The sequence below is a fragment of the Corvus hawaiiensis genome, chromosome 5 (genome assembly GCF_020740725.1).
Source record: "Corvus hawaiiensis isolate bCorHaw1 chromosome 5, bCorHaw1.pri.cur, whole genome shotgun sequence".
Taxonomy (NCBI): Eukaryota; Metazoa; Chordata; class Aves; order Passeriformes; family Corvidae; genus Corvus; species Corvus hawaiiensis.
The window spans coordinates 38,096,096-38,114,047 of record NC_063217.1 but is presented as its reverse complement, the minus strand read 5'-3'; the positions used below and the strand labels follow the sequence as shown (position 1 = coordinate 38,114,047).

Genomic DNA, 17,952 nt, shown 5'->3' with positions numbered 1-17,952 from the left:
GTGTATGTTTTCGAGTGTTTATCTGAAGTTATATCTTGTATTCACTCAGCACTGCACGTGACTGAAAGTCATTCAGGGAAGCCACAACACAGGACATGTTGAGTGTTTATTGCTTTGAAGCTGCCCTGTTCTAGCTCTGATTGTATCTGCCATGTGTAGTGCAAAATCCTTAACAAGTACATGGTTCAGCCCTGCTCTGGACTGTCAGTCTTTCCTGAGAGGGCCAGTGGTTTCCACTGTTCCAAACCAGGTTTTGTTCAACATGAGACCTTGAAAGTTAGAGGCTGGGGATGGGGATGAGGAAACCAAGAGCCAGCTCTTGAAGATGGTTCTCAGAGCTATTTAGGTATCTAACTTATATTTTCAGAATTGGCTATCAGCTTTTAGATGGAAGGAAGACTGTTATTTCGGTACTTGCAGGGTATCTAAATGGCTTTGTGGAGCTGAGCCACAATTGTTTTAAGTTACGGTCCTTTGTTCCGTTTTGTTTTGTACCGGTTTGGCCAAATTTAGAAATATATCCCCTGAGAGAAGGCACAACCACCCCTCCCCCACCAGGTTCGGGAAAAAATAAATTTTCCTCAAAGGAAAGTGAAGGAGATAAAACTATTTCTTTATCAAACACACAGGAAAAGGAAAATAATGCTAAATAATAAAATCTCTCGCTGTGGAGAAAAAACCTGGGAAAAAGTGTTAAGAGTCCTCCCTTTGGTCTCCTCAGAGCTGGGGCTTGGCCCAGGGCCAGGCCCTCTGTGCCCAGTGGAAAGTCCTCCTGATGTGCTCTGATATTAAAGCAGTCCAGTAGAAAAGGGAGAAAATCCGAAATTCCAGGGAAGGAAAAGCAAAGTTCAACTCTCAGTCTCTCTCCGGAAAAAAGGAAACAGAAAAAAACTGGCCAAAAACTCACTGGAAAGCAGCAAGCTGGGTGCCTCCTCACTCCCCTGCTATCTCTGTGTGACCTTGAACAAGCTGCAAACTGCTTTGAAAAAGTTTTGCTCAGTTTAGAGGCATAGAAAGGCACAAAGTTTATTTCTGGGCATAAAGCAGTGACATGGGATACACATCATAAAGTCACCCCAGGACATGTTTTCTTAAAAATGGGTGTAAAATGCCCTTATTTTCTTTAAGTTTTATTTAGTTTATTTCTTTAGCTTAAATGGGCTCTTACGACACTCTGAGATACTAGAGAGTTTTGACTTATGCTCACTGTGTAGGCAGCTGTAGTGATGTAAAAAGGTTGGCAAACACAGCTGTTTGTTGTCACTCCTCAGCAGAAGGAAAGATGTGACTTGGTCTCCAGCACTTGACAGTTTAGTGCAGTGTGAAGACACAATTATTGCAGTTAAGAAACTGAGTGGCAAACAGGAAAGGTGCAGGCACCTTTTCCTTCTGCTAATGTTGCTGCAGGAGTAGTAAGAGGAGAGATGGACAGTAGATCAGCAGTAACATAGGCTACCATAACTGGGTTTGTTAAAACAGATTCCTTTCCTGACCAAGAATTAAAAATGTATCATGATCAAGTTATGCTTAACAAGTTATCAAAACATCATCTTGTTATCCATCTTCACAACATGTATATGATGTATTGCTTGACAGTGAGGAAACTGAGGGCACAACTACTTATGGAAACTCAGAAAACAAGAGATAATTTGCTGAGTTACTCAAATGTTGTCACTATCTGTGATCACATATTTAAGGTGAACAATAAAAATATTTGCATTGAAAAATTACAAAAATAAGACTATTTGCAATTTGGCATTGTTACTTTATCCAGCCCAATTTGAAACAAGCACCTGAAATTAAAGGGGTACCTCTTTGTCATAAAGATAAAACCTGCATTTCTGAGACAGTGACTCATCCATATTGAAAACTTCTGTTTATTGCCATATATGCTTACTCTGCTTGATCCAAAAAGTGCTGAATTGAAATATGTATGTATATATTGGTTAAAATTGCTAGGGAGAGAGCTCTGAGCCATGTTCCCTCTTGTTCCCATGCTTTCCCTCAAATATGCAAGATTTTTGAATGTACAGTGATGCTTATCTCTTTGTTCTTCCCTTTAACTGAAGTCTTTATGCACTGAAATAATGCATGGATATTTTTAAACCAGTAGGAATCTGTAAGGGGATGAGGAGTAAAGGCAGTGGAAGAGAAACTGTAAAGCATTTCTGCTGTGGCTTTCAGTGTCTGGCATTAGGAGCAGGTGGAGGAAAGAGCAGTGGCTGATAAAGGCAGCAGCATGTTTGCATACTGGCATGTGACACCACCACACTTGTGAAATGTAAGCTAGCCCTACAGCCTTTTCTTTCTGTTTCCTAAATTCATATTGGGGATACATTTAAGCCTAAGTAGTATGTATGTAAAATTCATTATTTTAGGCATACTGAAAGAAACATTGAGGCTGCAAGTTTGGTTACTCTGTCTTTTGGTGTGCACAACTACAAACACCATGGTTTCATAAGAAATCAAGATCTTCCTGTGGTTCCTTATCTCTAAAACATTTTGGGGACTGAGAAGTTCTGCAGAAACACACTAAAACAGGCAGGTAAGCATCATCATACTTGCAGAATTCTTGAGAGTTGCAGAAATTAAGACTGGGCTTGAGCTTGAGAATTGCTCAAATAAATTTCCCTCTGACCAACTCTGCATGAGACTTGGAGCTTCAAATCCTTCAATGTATTTAAAGACTGCAGCTTTTAAAGATGAAGAGAAGGATACTAAAGCATTATGAGTCTACCTTTGACCTGCTCCAGACAAATCAATCCCATTTAGTTTCTCTCCTCCAATCAGTTTAGAAGGGGGGTTCAGAGACAGATTGTTATAAGCTCTGTAACTATTAGGAGGGCCATCACAGGAAAGAGGTTATGTAAAAGTGACTTTATATAATGATCACAGATAACACTATACAGTGTGCCAGTGAATGTAATTATATTTGGCAATAGCAACAGTAACGCAGCCATTATCTCTGGGATGAGTTTCCTAGAATTTTGTGAGAGCCTGTGCTTTAAATTTATTTCACTATTAAAGGACAAGGATGTAAAAACCTGCTGAACTTCCAGTCACAGTAATTTCTCACTAGCAGCATTGATCCCTGATTTGGACAGTGTTTCTAAACTTAAGCTACTGAGAATAAATATAAAGATTCAGATGTTTTGTGAAAATAATCTTTTTTTCTTAATTGCAGTCCCTCAGAAGCATGGAAGCAGAATCTCTATTATTAATCATTATACCAGTACCACCTGCCTTCTTATCTAAGTGTTCAAGCCACACTCAGCCCTCTGATTATTTTTAGGGTATTATCAAGCATCAGTGAAATCTAAGCAACAAAACCAAAAAACAAGTTTGCCCCATAGGCCCTAAAATGTACTAAATAATGTAAAGGATCTAAGCTGCCATTCAGAGAAAAAGCTTTATTATACTTGGAATTTTAAGATTTTCATTTTTTTCGAGGGTTCATAGGTAGTTTTTTACTGTCCTTTCATGTCAACACAGCTACAGGTTTTCTCTGTACTTCCTCATTTCAAACCATTAGTCTTCTGCCTAATTCTTGATGTTGGCCTATCTTCTTTACATGTCTTTCTTTTCAGAGGAGCTTTATGGGATTAAGCAATAGGATTCACCAAAGCAGACTCAGGCCCACCTGAGCTTATGCTAGAGATGGGAATTTGATTTAGCCTCACAGTTCTAATTTTATTTTTTTTAAAAGCAAAACTAAACTCCTTTCTTTAGAAAGCAGGTAAGAATAATACTGTGGAGCCTTCTTTATAACTCAAAGATTGCTACAAAAAAAAGGACACAAGCTCTGTTTTGCTCTTTGTGTTGGAGTTTCCCTTTAATTTGAAACATTTGATCTCAAAGCTGATGCACACTACAGCCACAGGAACAGTGACTGAATGGTTGCAAGGGCCGAGATTCACATTTAGGAATAAATCTCTCTTGCAGGGGCTTCCCATACACACTCCCCACAGATGAAGGTGTATTTTTACCATTTTCTTGCTGGCTTGTTCCGTTCTGACAGACTGGGGACAGCTCAGAGTAGCAGTGTGAGAGATACAGTTGACTGGACTCCTATGGGTCTCACAGGGATATACTTCCCTTTAAAAAACCATAAATACTTCTAATCATTGCCCAACTGCATTAATTCTACTTTAAATAAGGGTTTGATACAGATTTGAAAAATGAAATTATGGGGGGGAGGGGGGAGCCATAGGGCACAAAGCAAACAATCTTCAAACATCAGAAACCTGTGGGATTCACTTTGCAGTAATATGATAGATGGCTTGACTAGACATGCCGTTTCCTATTTTCTACTTTCATTTTTCAGACCAGATTGCACTTAACCACAAAACCATCGTGTGTCCTATGATCGATGTCATTGACCACAATCACTTTGGCTACGAGGCACAGGCGGGGGATGCCATGCGAGGAGCTTTTGACTGGGAAATGTACTACAAAAGAATACCGATTCCTCCAGAGCTCCAGAGAGCTGATCCCAGCGACCCCTTTGAGTAAGTAGCGATAAAGGGGAGAGTGGGAACATGAAGAAGGGCAAGCAAAAAATGTAACTGTAGCAGAATCCAAGCCCAGACATTTCCATGTAGGCCACTTTCTGCTAATGAAAGGTAATAGAAAAAAACAGCTTTTCTACACGTTTATAAAACCTGAAAACTAGGAAAAAGATCGAGGCAACAATTTGCAGAATTCACAAGCTGTGCCTGGAAACACGACCTGGCTCAGTGATTGTACATAAAAGAAACAGGCACACACTTGTAGTAAAGTATTGGCATCGGACAAGAAGTGATTGCAATTACAGGTATTCTGTTTATTTCACAGAAACTTTATTTAATGTTTTATTTGCTAGAGATTGATGCTATATATGCATCAGCAGTTGAGTCCACATTATGCCAGCAGATGCTTTGTTTATAACTGGTGATATGGCTGCTGTATATGCAGTGCTGTAACTTAAACATAGAGCTGTCGAATCTGAACAGTGTCAAGATGATTTGTAAATAGTTTTAGATAAGACAGCCTCTGATCCCAGTATTGTAGAGATCATCTCATTCACAGGAATGATCTCCTTTTCACAAAGGTACATCCTTTTTTCTTATCTTTTCTTATAATTATTCTCATGTAAGGATCATCTAGGATTAATCCTTATCAAAAGAGAAAGGACAGACAGACAGACAGACATGGTTCTAATGTGGGAAAGTCTCCAGGTCTCTCACGCAGGCACATCCTAGCAGGCCTGCCAGCGGGGCAGGCTCTGACACTCACTAGCCCTGGCTGAACCTCCGCACTTTAGGTTATGGCGGTTTGAAACGTCAGCATATTCCCCTTCCCAAAGCAAAACCTGGAAACAATAGCAACAGAAGAACTGTGTCTCTGACCCAGACTCTGCACTGTTTTGAAGTAATGAATCTAATTCATGCAGAAGTTGACCCTAATATCCAGGGAATGACCAGCTCTGTAGAGGGAGGAGTAGGTAACTGTGACATTTGTGGGCTTATTTTCACTATTCTACTTGTTCCTTTTTAGTTATGTCCATGCAGTCTTCATCTTGCTTTAGTGTAAGTGCCGATGAAGTACTTTACATCAGGTGCCAGTGTGACCACTTGTTACTGATCGAGTGGGAGCTTCAGGCAAGCCCTGCCTTAGCCTCAGATTTTTGGCAGCAGCTTAAATTTAGGTGGCCCGCACCTAAAATCGCTCTGGCCTGCAAGTTCTAAGGATGGCAGAACAGGTTTATTATAAAATGAGTTATTTATTGAATAGACCGGCAATAACAGACAAAAAGCTTTAAACATAGTTACTTACTACACAGCATAAAACAAAAAGAACTAGTAGATTACATAAAATAGTGCACAATATTGTGGTACCTTTATCAAAGCTAGCAAAGAACTGGTATAGATTAGGAGTCAATGTAATTTACCGTTAAAATAACGATAGTGTACAGAGTCCTTTCACTCAGCTCCCAGGAGAGTAACCACAAAGTAGGCATCCCAGCTTTGGGAGGAAAGCCCCACATATTTCCAAGGAACATGCAGAAGATTTTTGCTTTGTGATGGTTTGGTGTAGCTTTTGTAGTTTGTAAAGTGAACTGTCAGTCAGAAATTTCAGCTTATCTTTCCACATCTCAGCAAGATTTCTACAGCAAGATATCTATTGACAGCTGGAAGCATTACTTTCATGGCACCAAAATAACTCACTACAAGACAAGCTGTCCTGATTGAGTTATTTCATCAATTAGCAAGCTCTTGTGAGGGACGAGATGCCCTGAGTTATTTCACCAGCTAACAAGCAACAGATAAGCTCTTGTGAGGGGCGAGATGCCCTGCTACATCACTCCACAACATAGATGCAGCTAGTGCAATCACATAACACTCCAGAGTTGCTAAAGCTTTCATTGCTCTAAGTCTTCTTGGTGCTCTGAGCAGTTGTAGTTCCTTGGCACTTACTGAAAGTAACCATTGTATAACTTGGTTCAGCATTCAAAGTTTGTGTATAAGTAGAACTTCTCTATTGCCAGCAAAGCTACAGCATTGCCTACCAACTGTTTCACATTTGCCGTTTGTAGTATGCATCTTGTAGTATCTTGTCTCAAAGACAAGAGGCCTGATGATGGATCACTCATAGGAAAATTTCCAGAAAGAGGAGGTTTTGTGCAGTACAGAACAGTGTGGTGCTTTTGCATGAACTGCTGTTCCCGTCAGCATGGCAGCAGTGGATACCCACCTTGCCCTGCCAGCTTAAGACACAGGTAGATAAATGGCTTCTTAAGGAACAACATATAGGACAATGCAGCCTATAAATCTCTTGTAATCTGAGTAGTTGTCAGGTGGAAAGGCTTCCCAGTGCTTACACAAATCAGTGAGTCTTCCTTTGTTTTCCCCATAACAGGATGCACATCAGAGCGATGCAGCTGGAAAAGCAGCATTGTGCATGGAACCATCCTGTCTGTCCCCACACGTGCCAGCAGGACTGAGCTAGGACAATATACTTGCTTCAAAGTACCCTCTGGCAAATGGGAATAGAAATGTTTTAAACAATCAGTATGAATTTTGCTTAGGGGAGAAATTGTTTTCTGATTCAAAGTCAGTACTGCTTCTCTCCTAGGGCCTTCTCTGCTGAGACCTCAGGTTTTTAATACCTTCCTTACAACAAATACAGTAAACATTGCAAACCATTTTACCTATCAGTAACTTAATTGACCAAGACAGCTTCTATGGAATTAAAGATATAGAACAGTTTTCCTTTAAGTACATAGACACTGAAACTAGAAATTGCTTCAGCCAGCACCATAATTATTATGCTACTATTTTGTAAGCAGTAGGGAGATTTTTTTTTTTTTTATTTAGGTTAAATATTTTACTGTTGGTATCGTAATAGTTTTATTTCTTGCCAGCAGAGTCAGATCTGAGATGATCCCTAATGAACTGGAAAATTGCCAGCATTTTTAGTAAACACCAGTAAATAATGGATACATGATCCAAAAAGTGTGCTGATGAGTTCTTCCCCTCACTTAAAATGCCAACACAGTATATGTGTGAAGTAGAAAAGGTCACATCAGCCTAAGAAATAATGGACGTAAAACCAGATCAAACTACAGAAGACCTAAGAGCAGTTGTTGTATCATCTGCATGGTACATCTGCTTTCCATCTGCACATGATCAAAGCACTGCTGCAGCAGACACCAGCAGCGTGTTCGCAGCCGACACAACCAACAGAAGTGCTGGCAGGTAGGCTTGTGGTATGACAGGAGCACGGGGCTTACTAAGCTCCAGTGCCAGCTCAGCTAGTGTTCTGGAATTGATCTTTTCCCATGTTTTAATTTTTTTAAATTGTATTCCACTGTGGTCAGTTTTGACCAGGTACTCTCCCATTGAATGCCATCTATCTCAACAGTCTTCCAGTTTAAAATCCTTCTTGACGTTCTCATCCATTTGTGGTGTGCGTGTAGTCATGGTTTATTGTTCCTATACCTGCAGTGCCACTTGGGGTGGCATCTCCATCTTTTGCTGTGACAGGACTTGGAGCTTCACTGCAGGTCTGAGGTTTTTCTGATGTACACTCTCACCCACTGTCAGGCCCTCTGCAGTTATTCACAACAAGTAGCTTTACACCAAGATTTGGCTTGATGTTCATGACTTTAGGACTGTAAAACACTCTCAAAATCTTCCAGTGTCAAATTCAGGTACAGATGATGTACTAGCACTAACTGGGGAGTCACATGACAAATTCGTAACTGCACTTGGATCAGGCAGCATTCATCCACATCCATTTTATCAGTTTGGTTCACATATAGTTTGTCATTGGCCACACCGAATTTCCCATAGGTTTCACTGAACCAAACTACAGCCATATAAAATGTATTTTCAGTCAAAACTCCCATGTGAATTATTGGATATTTTTCTATGCCCATTGTAGCGTATAGGAAAGTTTAACAACTATTCCATAATTGGATCTCGTGTAGTTTTTAAGAGTAGCAATTTTTTGGAAAGATCTGTGGGAATATTTTTCAGGATATATTGAATCTGTATAGGCATGGAAGCTGGACTTCTCCCCTAATAAGGTTCCCTTCTCATCCAGACACTAAGTCTGTGAGCTCCTTGACTACCCTTTTTCGTGTGCCACAGAAACAACAGAAGTTTTATATTGCATTCAACTGATCTGTTACAGTTGCAGATCATCACAGTGACTGTAGTGATTTTTGTCTGGCAATTTGTGTACAATTACCCGAATATACTCTGAAGGGTGCTTCATGCTATTTTCTTCTGCTGCATCCAGGGTTGTGCAAACTCAAATTGGTGTTCTTACGCATGGTGGGAAATGGTCAGACAATTGTGGAATCATGATCATGTCACAATGATGCTCGCTGTCTTGATCCCAGGATGAGTGATCATTCAGCAGAATTGGAGATGACTTGGGACATTTTCTTCTAGTCCATAAGCAGGGAGGACCAGAGATGTTTATCTGCTTTGTGGCAAGGGTCATCTTGGCTTATCATCTCCTGCTGATTTGTTCCTCAGTCACGGCACAGGTTTGAGAGCATGCCCTTACAGGACATGTAGATTTGGGACATAAGAGCGTGCTCCTCTGTGGGTGTTTCCATGGTGCAGGCACTCTGGTCTCCAAGTGGAGTTTGCCTAACCCAAGCAATCGCCACTTAAACTAATAGGATAACCTTGTTACTATAATGGACTGTGATATACAGCATGTCAGTTTATATGATTTAATAGCCTGTCTGAGCTAAAAGCTCTGTGGAAGTTCAAAGTGGAGGTTTGATATGCTCAGGCCCGATGGGGATGACTGCTCTTTATTTCCTGGCAGCACTTACATTACATCAATTCATGTTATCACATGCCTGATCTGAAAACTGGCATCAGTGTCCATTCATGCCAGCATGAATGAGAATGAGACAAGAAAACATCAGTTCAACTCAAAAAACTATTTGGAAGGGGCTCCAGAGCTCCTTAGAGCAGTTTTATGATGATGTAACTTTATGATGCAGGAAGGAGAGAAAGGCGCAGGTGAGACCTAACAACGTTGCTATTGAATTGCAACTCAAGATGGAAAATTTAACCAACGAGAGAAGTGTTGTGCTATTTACTGGGTGCCAAGACTCCTAGCACCTATCTGAGGAAGTTAGAAGTGTTTTGGTGTGTGGCCACTCCCTACTCTCCAAGAGTTCTTTGCCTTCCAGTGTAGAGCTGTGATCTCCAGACCTTGCTGAAGTGAGACAAAGCTGGAGAGTCATGTAACTCTAGCAAAGGACTAGGACAGTGGTTTTGCAAATACTGAGCTATTCAAGCAAGTAGAAACAACTTTGTAACATCTGACATTTTAGTTCCTATATGTAGGTTCAGGGTGGGTCGGACGGTCAGGACGGATGGAGACAGACGGTTGGTGACGAGAGATCTCTATAGTCAGATCTTGGAACATGCGGTTTATTGCAAAGGGCGTGGGTATAGGGGCACTGCTTAGAGCTGCAGCTGGCAGCTCTGAGCAGGCCCAAGAGAGCAAGACAGTAAGCGAGTAAGTAAGGAGAGAGAGAGTGTAAGAGTGTGCGAAGAGTAAGAGAGGAATGAGAGTGAAGAAGAAGTAGTAAGAGTGTGTAAGAGTGGAATCGTGAAGTCCTGGTTACAATACAATAAATCATCTTCTGTACTGAATATTCTAATTGTCACTAACCAATCTAATACAAGATACAAATCCTATAGCATTTACATACAGCCTATAAGAGTTCTTATATTACCATAGAGTGTTACATCTTAACTTCTAAAAACTACTCTTTGGACCCCTTCTGCTGAGCTAGTAGGGTCTGCTCTGACCCTTGGACCTGCCTGCAAGCAGAGGGTATTGTTCAATCAAGAGGGGATTACCTTCAGTCGGCCATACCATTGTTTTCCAGTTGTTCAGTAACTAAGATTTGGTATTTCAAAAGTGGCTTTCATTTCGATGTCGCCTGTAGTTTTCATATTCCCAAAATCTTTTGTCAGGCAATCATATTTATAAGGCTTTCCTGTTTCATCTTCCCCAACACCTATACTCAGTTTCCTATTTATAATATAGAAATAGAATCACTCCACCATCCCAAGGCTCTCACAGTAGTAGGAGCCACTTATGTTTAATGGATGTACTTTTGGGTAAAATTTTGGACATGCTCAAGGGATAAAATTGGGTGATCGGTACATTTTTCTTTTCCTTTGCATCACAGGCTCTCAACCTTGAATGTAATTTATGACCCTAATGTAGTTAGTTGTGTGTAAGAGTGGAAGGTTACTTGTCATTTTCTGTTGAATTGCATATCTAAAATCGCATTATTATTTTGCAAACTATCATCAGGATGCTCTTTTATTTGAATTTGATGCCCTCTCAGAAATACTCTTTTTCTGCAGCTCCTTACTTTCAGTATTTAAATACATACTTTTTACAACATGTTGGTGCAAAGAAAGTCTTTGCTAAGACTGCATTTCAAATCTGACAAGTACTTTTACAATTTTATTATCATTTTCTGAAGTTCAGAAAGTGCTTTGGACAATGATTTCTGTTCTATAGCTCCCAATGCTTTATAGTCTATGTCTTTTATGGCTGATTTCTGCCTATAAACATATTCATAAAACCTCTCACAACCAGAAACAATCATCTATTTTTTTAAAGCCTGGGTATAATCTTCTGTTTTGAACTGTGCTAGAGGAGTGTTTTATGCAAAGACATTATTCTACAGTGAAGCAGTCTCCAACCGGTGTGAGTTTGTGTAAGTTACAGTCTTGATTTATTGTTTTCACAAGCTATGGTCTGTAAAAGACTGTTAGTGGAGATAACAATAGTGTATATAAAAATAGCTTTTACAAATTGTCATCCACCCATGGCTCTTTGAAATCTCAGAATTTTTTTCAATGAAAAATGCCGACATTAACACAGAATTTGTGAGTATGTAGTTGCTCATTTTGAATCATTTTCTCCTGCCTTTGATAGGATTTCAGTGTAGAAGTTCTGTACAACCAGTACACTTTCTCTGAGGACCAGTGCAGAAGAGAACTCTCTATAGAGTGTAACTTGTAAGGAAAAAACAAAACAAAACCAAAAAACCAAAACAAAACAACAAAACAACAAAACAACAAAACAAACCCCCCAAAAACATCCACAAGGATAAAAATCTGCTGCTGATTTAATTTATTTTTCAATCAAGGAAATCAATCACTAATCAAGTTCTCCATGCTTGTTGAATTGGGTAGATTCAGATTTGATACACAACTTTTCACTGAAATGGTCATAGTGGCTCATGCCACCCAAGACAAAAGTGTACTAATTTTGTTCCTAATGCCTGAACTTGTATTTCCAATTTTATTTAATACTTGGGGCATCATATTCAGTATAAAAATGTAAACATCTTGAATGTAATGCTTCTAGAGCTGTTAGCCTGCTACTTCACAAGTATTAACTTTGGAGCTTGACTGTCTATATGCCCATATGCTGGGGCAGATTCATAGAATAGGTCACCAAAACTACCAGTAATTATAAAATTAAGTAGCTTCTGGGCATGATTTTAATATGTCTCTACATAAAAAAGACTAGGATGGTGGCCAAGAAGAAGACAGAGATATATTGCTCAGTACATACAGGTGAGCTATTTAAAACTATCACCATACTGTTGATACAGATGGCTTAGCTTTAAAATTATAGAATCACATCTTAACAGTTTTCCATAAAGAAAAATAAAACACCTTTTTAAAGCAATTATTTCTATTCTTAATTATATGTTTTTAAGCCATTTTCTCTAGAACTTTCATGCAGAATTTGCTGACACCTATTGGTTCTAAGAAAGAGGAAACCAACACCCTTCTCTTCCATTTTATAGTGTTTGTCAGCATAAATTTGTGAGTGACCTCTGCATCCACTTTGTTGTTGTGGTTTCTTTAAAGAATTATCTATTTCTGTCTAAAACCTCAATCTAGTGCTGCAGTTGCTTCCAACAGAAGAAAGAAAAAAGACTGGACCAATAAATTTTATGGGATCACTCAGCCAAACCACTTTCAAATCTGTACATTGATGCAAGTTCCAGATATGCTCATTGGCCCAGGTTTATTAATACTCTTTAGCATCTGTCCAGTTTAAGCAGCTGGGGTTGGGTGGAATGTGTGTGTCGTTCACCCCTTGGTCTGCAGGGTCTGCAGAGTCTGCAGGAGCTCCACCTGTATCACAGTGCTTTTCCTCCAGTGCCCATGGTTCTTTTTTTCAGAGGCAGTGATCAACTAAGCATGACATAGAAGCATCTTCACCTGCCAATATATACCTTCTGATTTTTTTGACTCTGCATGGCATAATTCTGATTGTCCAGCTATCTTGGTGTAGCCCTGAGGTGATGAGATTTTTCTGGCTTCCACTCTGAAAAAATTAGGCTGCTAATGCAATGTGTTCTGGAAGCATGAAAAAGGAGGAGATGGGAAAGAAATTTGTGAATACAGCCAATGTTTCAGTACTGTTCTTACAATAGTCAATCAGAAACTTTCCTGCCACGGCTTTAACCCCTTCAAATTTTAAATCATGTACACTGTACAATGGGAGCAGACCTTTTAAGTACTTGAGGACATGTCAGATAAGTTCGTTGTTCATTTTCAAGTAAATTATGTTCTTTTCTTCAGTCTCTCTTAATATATAATGTTTCCTAGATCTCTGATGATTACCTTTGCTCCTCTGTGGACTGTTTCCATCCTGAGAGCGTACAGCACCAGCCAAAGCCTTACCATTGCCTGGCAGAATAGATGGGTGACTCTGCCTCTCTCAGACTACGTTCCTGTTTACATTTCCTTGACAGTATTGATTCATGCCAGGCTTGTGCTCTGGTGTAACCTCCGCATCATTTTCTGCAGAACTGGTATCTAGCCAAGTGTTCATCATCCTCCTCTTGTAATTCTGATTTTACATGTGTAAGGGCAAGGCATTTATCTTTATATCTATTTCAAGTGCCATGTCCAAAAGGGTGATCTGTCTTCATTACCTGTAGATCAGTGTGATATTTTGTATCTGCACGTTTGGAATTTTATCTTTTTTTCCTTTCTTTACTTCACTTCTCCAATTTGCTAAGATTTTTTAATTCTGATTTTAAAAAATAGAGGGTTCTCCAGTTGTTTTCAGCCTATTGCAATGTTACTTGAGCTTTAATTGAGGTTTGTGCAAATAGCAAATTCTGTTCTAAATCCTGATTATAAATTATAATAATGTCTGTTTAGTCTATGCCAGAAATCAAGACATGCAAAGTCCCTGACTTTCCAACAATCCATTTTCTCAGCCAGGAATGCAGCATGTACCACAATGTGGCCCTTGCAAATTTGTCAGCTTCCTGCTAAGCAAACCTTTATAAAATGGTACCAAAGAATTCCTCCACATCCTGTAGATGGCATCAGGTTTACAGCGCAATGACAGCTTGCTTTTCAGGTCCAGTTCCAGCCTTGAGGTCAAGATATAGGACTTCATGGGCACATGTTCCAATCTGATCCAGTTATGCACAAAGCCCTCCACTCCATGGAGCTGCTGAATTGCACCATGCAGATTTTAATGCAACACTGAACTGAATCAGATGCAGGACAATGTCTGCAGATGATCTCAAGACAATTTCCATTTTGATTTTGGATTATAGGATATCAGCAGGTTTTGCATCTCTGTGACAGCAGTTGTGTACCTTTCATATTTCTGCAGTTTTTATCCCAGGCAGTTTATCTGTGAATCAGATCCGTCATCTCAGACTTGAGTGAGAAAAGTGAATACATATTTTGTTTACCGTCTTAGGAGAGTTCAGTATAGATATTGACCTGATGAGGACCTTATTCTGAATTATCCCCAGACAAACCAGCATCTGTTTCATTTTCATGTAAGTAACCAAAATATCATCATTCTAGCTGGAAGACAAGTTTTTGTCAAGAGGCAAAGGTAAATGCCTCCTGCAACCTGTGAAGTAAAAATTATGATAAACACTCTGAAATTTGCTGTGTTAATTTATTTATAAAATGCTAGGCATGTCTCTTGATAGACCAGGAAAAAATGAGACTCAAAAGAGTTGACATCGGTTCTTCCATGAACTGCCAAGACAGTATCCCTTTGTCAGGGAACAAGATTCATGTATCAGCTTTACTCATTTCTAAATGCACCTCTTTTGTTTGTGGGAAAACAGCACAGAGATGTCTCTTCAAGGGAATTATTTGGAAAATCAACCCCTCTGGTGTTTTCTCTTTTTAAGATGGTGTATCAGTGTTATTTTCAGTGCTGGAGAGGCACTGTAAGCATGAAAGTCCATTTGCCCCCTACAGAGAATGAGATGCCTGCAAGGAGAGAGGAGATCCCATTCCCTCCACTCTCCTTGTTCTCCAGCAGAAAATTTAGCTGATGCTGCAGAATTTCCCTGGATTTTTTGTGCTAGGGCAAGTAACCACTCTGTTTTCCCATGAGTGCAAATGACCTGTGGACATGCAGTGAATTGGGAGTGTAGACATGGTGGTAAGTCAGGAAGAGCACAGTGGGAGAACAGTAACAACAATTTTCCTTTTCAAAGCACTGCAAACATGCAAAGGACCTCTCAAAACACCCAGGGAAAAGATAAACAGCAGGGAAGAAAGTAGTTTGGAGGAGTGTTTTCAGACCACTGTTTTGAAGAGATTCCCAGAGGACCGTGAAGGAGAGTAAACCCTAAGCTCTCAGTCCACAGGAAATGTTTCAAGTCCCCAGCTCTCTGCTTTGCAGTAGGTTTTAATACCTAGCCTGTCATGTAGTGATTCTTTTGACAGAATGACAGTTTAAACAGCAAAGCTGTTCAAAGCACAATCTTTGTTCCTGACTTGTTCAAAGGGCATTCAGGGAAGACGAATACTTCTTTGTTAGTCATATATATGCATATAATTAGTTGATACGGCTTAATCATATGGGCCCTGTTATTTCAGGGGTGTTTTCATTTGACCTTAAACCAAACAGCGTAACCAAACCAAAGAATTTATTGTAAACGTTGAATATAAACTATATTGCCTTAATTTTTACACTTATCTTAGTGCATTTGCTTGCATTTCCATTTCTGCTACATATAGGGATATTATTATTCTATAGCAGAGTAATGTTAAGAGACATTATTGTGTTTTTTGTAAATCACAAGGTATTATTGCTAGTGCAACCAATTTCCAGTATGAGTTCCTATAATGGTAATTTAATAGAGTAATAAATTTTTAATGCCAAGACAGGGTATTGTGACTGTCTTAATGGAAGTGGTAATACTTTAAAAACATTTGTTTTTTCCATATGTACATGCTCATAATTTCTGTAGGCATGAAAGGACTCAGAACTTATCAAAATGTGAGTATTGGAATGTCTGGGACCGACTACATTTTTTTTATACTGCCATGTTTTTTAATGTGGTATAACAGGATACTGATCAAGCTTTTTTAAAACACTTGAATTTACATATTTGTGTATTAGAAATTATGTTTTTCCATCACCTATTTAGCTTTTTGCCTTATTACTTTCATTAATAGCCTGTTGGATATGAAAGTTTCCTAAGCTCTGCAGGCACAGCTGGCCATAGGCTGTAAGAGAAGGAGGGCTGATAGATGGGCTTTAACTGCAGACAGATTTCATCTGTCTCATCTAATACTTATTAAGAAATCTAACGTCGGTTAAATTGTATTATACAAACCTTCAATTGTATCAAGGACTGCCAAATAGTTGTTTTCTGCATTTACTGGACTTATATCTCCACCTACTGGCTGGTAGGACAAAGTGCCTTGAAAATATTAATGTAAATTAAATCCAAGTAGTGTTTTTGCCGGTAAAAGCTTTTCTTATTCATTTATAGCCACAATTTTCAGGTGAGGTTTCTTTGAAGTTGTTTGGCCACCTATATAATGAAGCCACTGATTTTAAAGCCGTTGACCTATGCATATTAGTTTAGGCCTTAATAATGAAAACATGACAAAATTTTAAAATCAGGAAAAAATATCTATCTGCTTGTCTATCTGTCTTTCAGTGAGAATGCATGAGTACATCCAATAGCCACCTGTACAGTACACCTATAGAAAGTTATTCCTGTGTAACTCAATATTAGTAGTATAGCAAGAATGATATCAGCAGAGAAATAATTTTTAAAAAGACAAACAGAAAAATATCTTGTAGAGAAGCACTTAGGTGACCCATCAGGTGATTATCAGTATTATTGCTGCATCCAGAAGGAAAAAGAAGGCAAAGGAAAAAAAATCCCATTGTCAGTTTAGAAGTTAGCAAAAAGAACAGGCTGAAATTTGGTAAGAAAAAGTTCAAAGTTGAGGTGGACTGCTAATGAGAATTTCTTTTAGAATAGTGTCATCCATTTGTAGTCATAAATGAAGAGAAAAGCTATTTGTAGAAGCTGATGATCATAGATAACAGTGACTTTCCAGTGTGATAACAGCTGTGAAAAGGACAAATGCAATCCTGGAATTTATTTTGCCTGTAGCCTTTGGCCATGGTTACAAAATATTTCCAAATCCCAGCTGACCCTACTCCTTTTCCTTACAAGTCAGGATATCATCTCTTTACACCCTCAGATGGATTCTGTCATGCTTCTCTTGTCTCTGAGACACTACAACTTCATCCTCATTTCCAGAGAGAGAATGTGAGAACATTAAATAGACACAAAATAAGAGCACAAGGGGTTCTTTCATACCTTAGTTTTCTCCAAAGATTTTGCTTTCTTATTCTTTAGGATGGGACATTCACCTGTGAAAGCTGATGTCATGTCCTGTCTACTACCACCTTAAAATCTTTCAGCTGGCATTTCTACTTAATTTCCATTTCATTAGTTTAATTTAAGTTTCTGGCTTCAGAAAGCTTCCTACTGAAAACACACTAGTGAAATCCTAGCTATTGTGAGGCACCTTAAGTATACAATCTGCCTAGAAGTCATAGAAAGAATAAATACAGTACTGTGCATGGTGAAACTAGAAATCTGCTGCTTGGGCTGAATAATAGTAACTCTCACACACACCTTTCGTTTTACAGAGATAGGTTTAGATCCAGATACCACATCAGGTGCATCTACAAAAAAGTCATATGAACCACTTAGAATTAAATATCTTTTTCTGTAGAAGTTTGTGTTAAGCAGTGCTAGAATTCAGATGCTAAATGATGTGGGTTTCTTTTGAACTTTTCTTTCTCTGGGCAATTTCTTCAAATAGTTACAATAGTAACACAAAATAGGAGCATGCCCTGAATGAAAAGTAGCTATTACCCAGCTGGAACAGAAATTTTCCCAAAATGTGGAAGATAACTGAAAGAAAATTGAAAGGTACTTTGCTTTATATCTGTAAACAATAGGCACCAGCAGAAACCTTAATTACCTAGTGAGACAACCTCTGTAGTTCTCAAGATAGCTGATTTTTGAATGCTTTCATTTGACTAAAATAGAAAAGTTAATTATGAAACTTAAATCAATTTGTG

At 39.0% G+C, this 17,952-nt stretch overlaps 1 protein-coding gene across 1 annotated transcript in view; it reads left to right on the top strand.

The window, feature by feature from the left end:
* The window catches only part of GALNTL6 (polypeptide N-acetylgalactosaminyltransferase like 6), a 442,063-nt gene that overhangs the window by 366,786 nt on the left and 57,325 nt on the right, over positions 1-17,952 (top strand). The window contains exon 6 of the mRNA XM_048303651.1: positions 4,325-4,508. Within this exon, the coding sequence (XP_048159608.1) occupies positions 4,325-4,508 (184 nt within the window). The remainder of the gene's footprint in view (positions 1-4,324; positions 4,509-17,952) is intronic.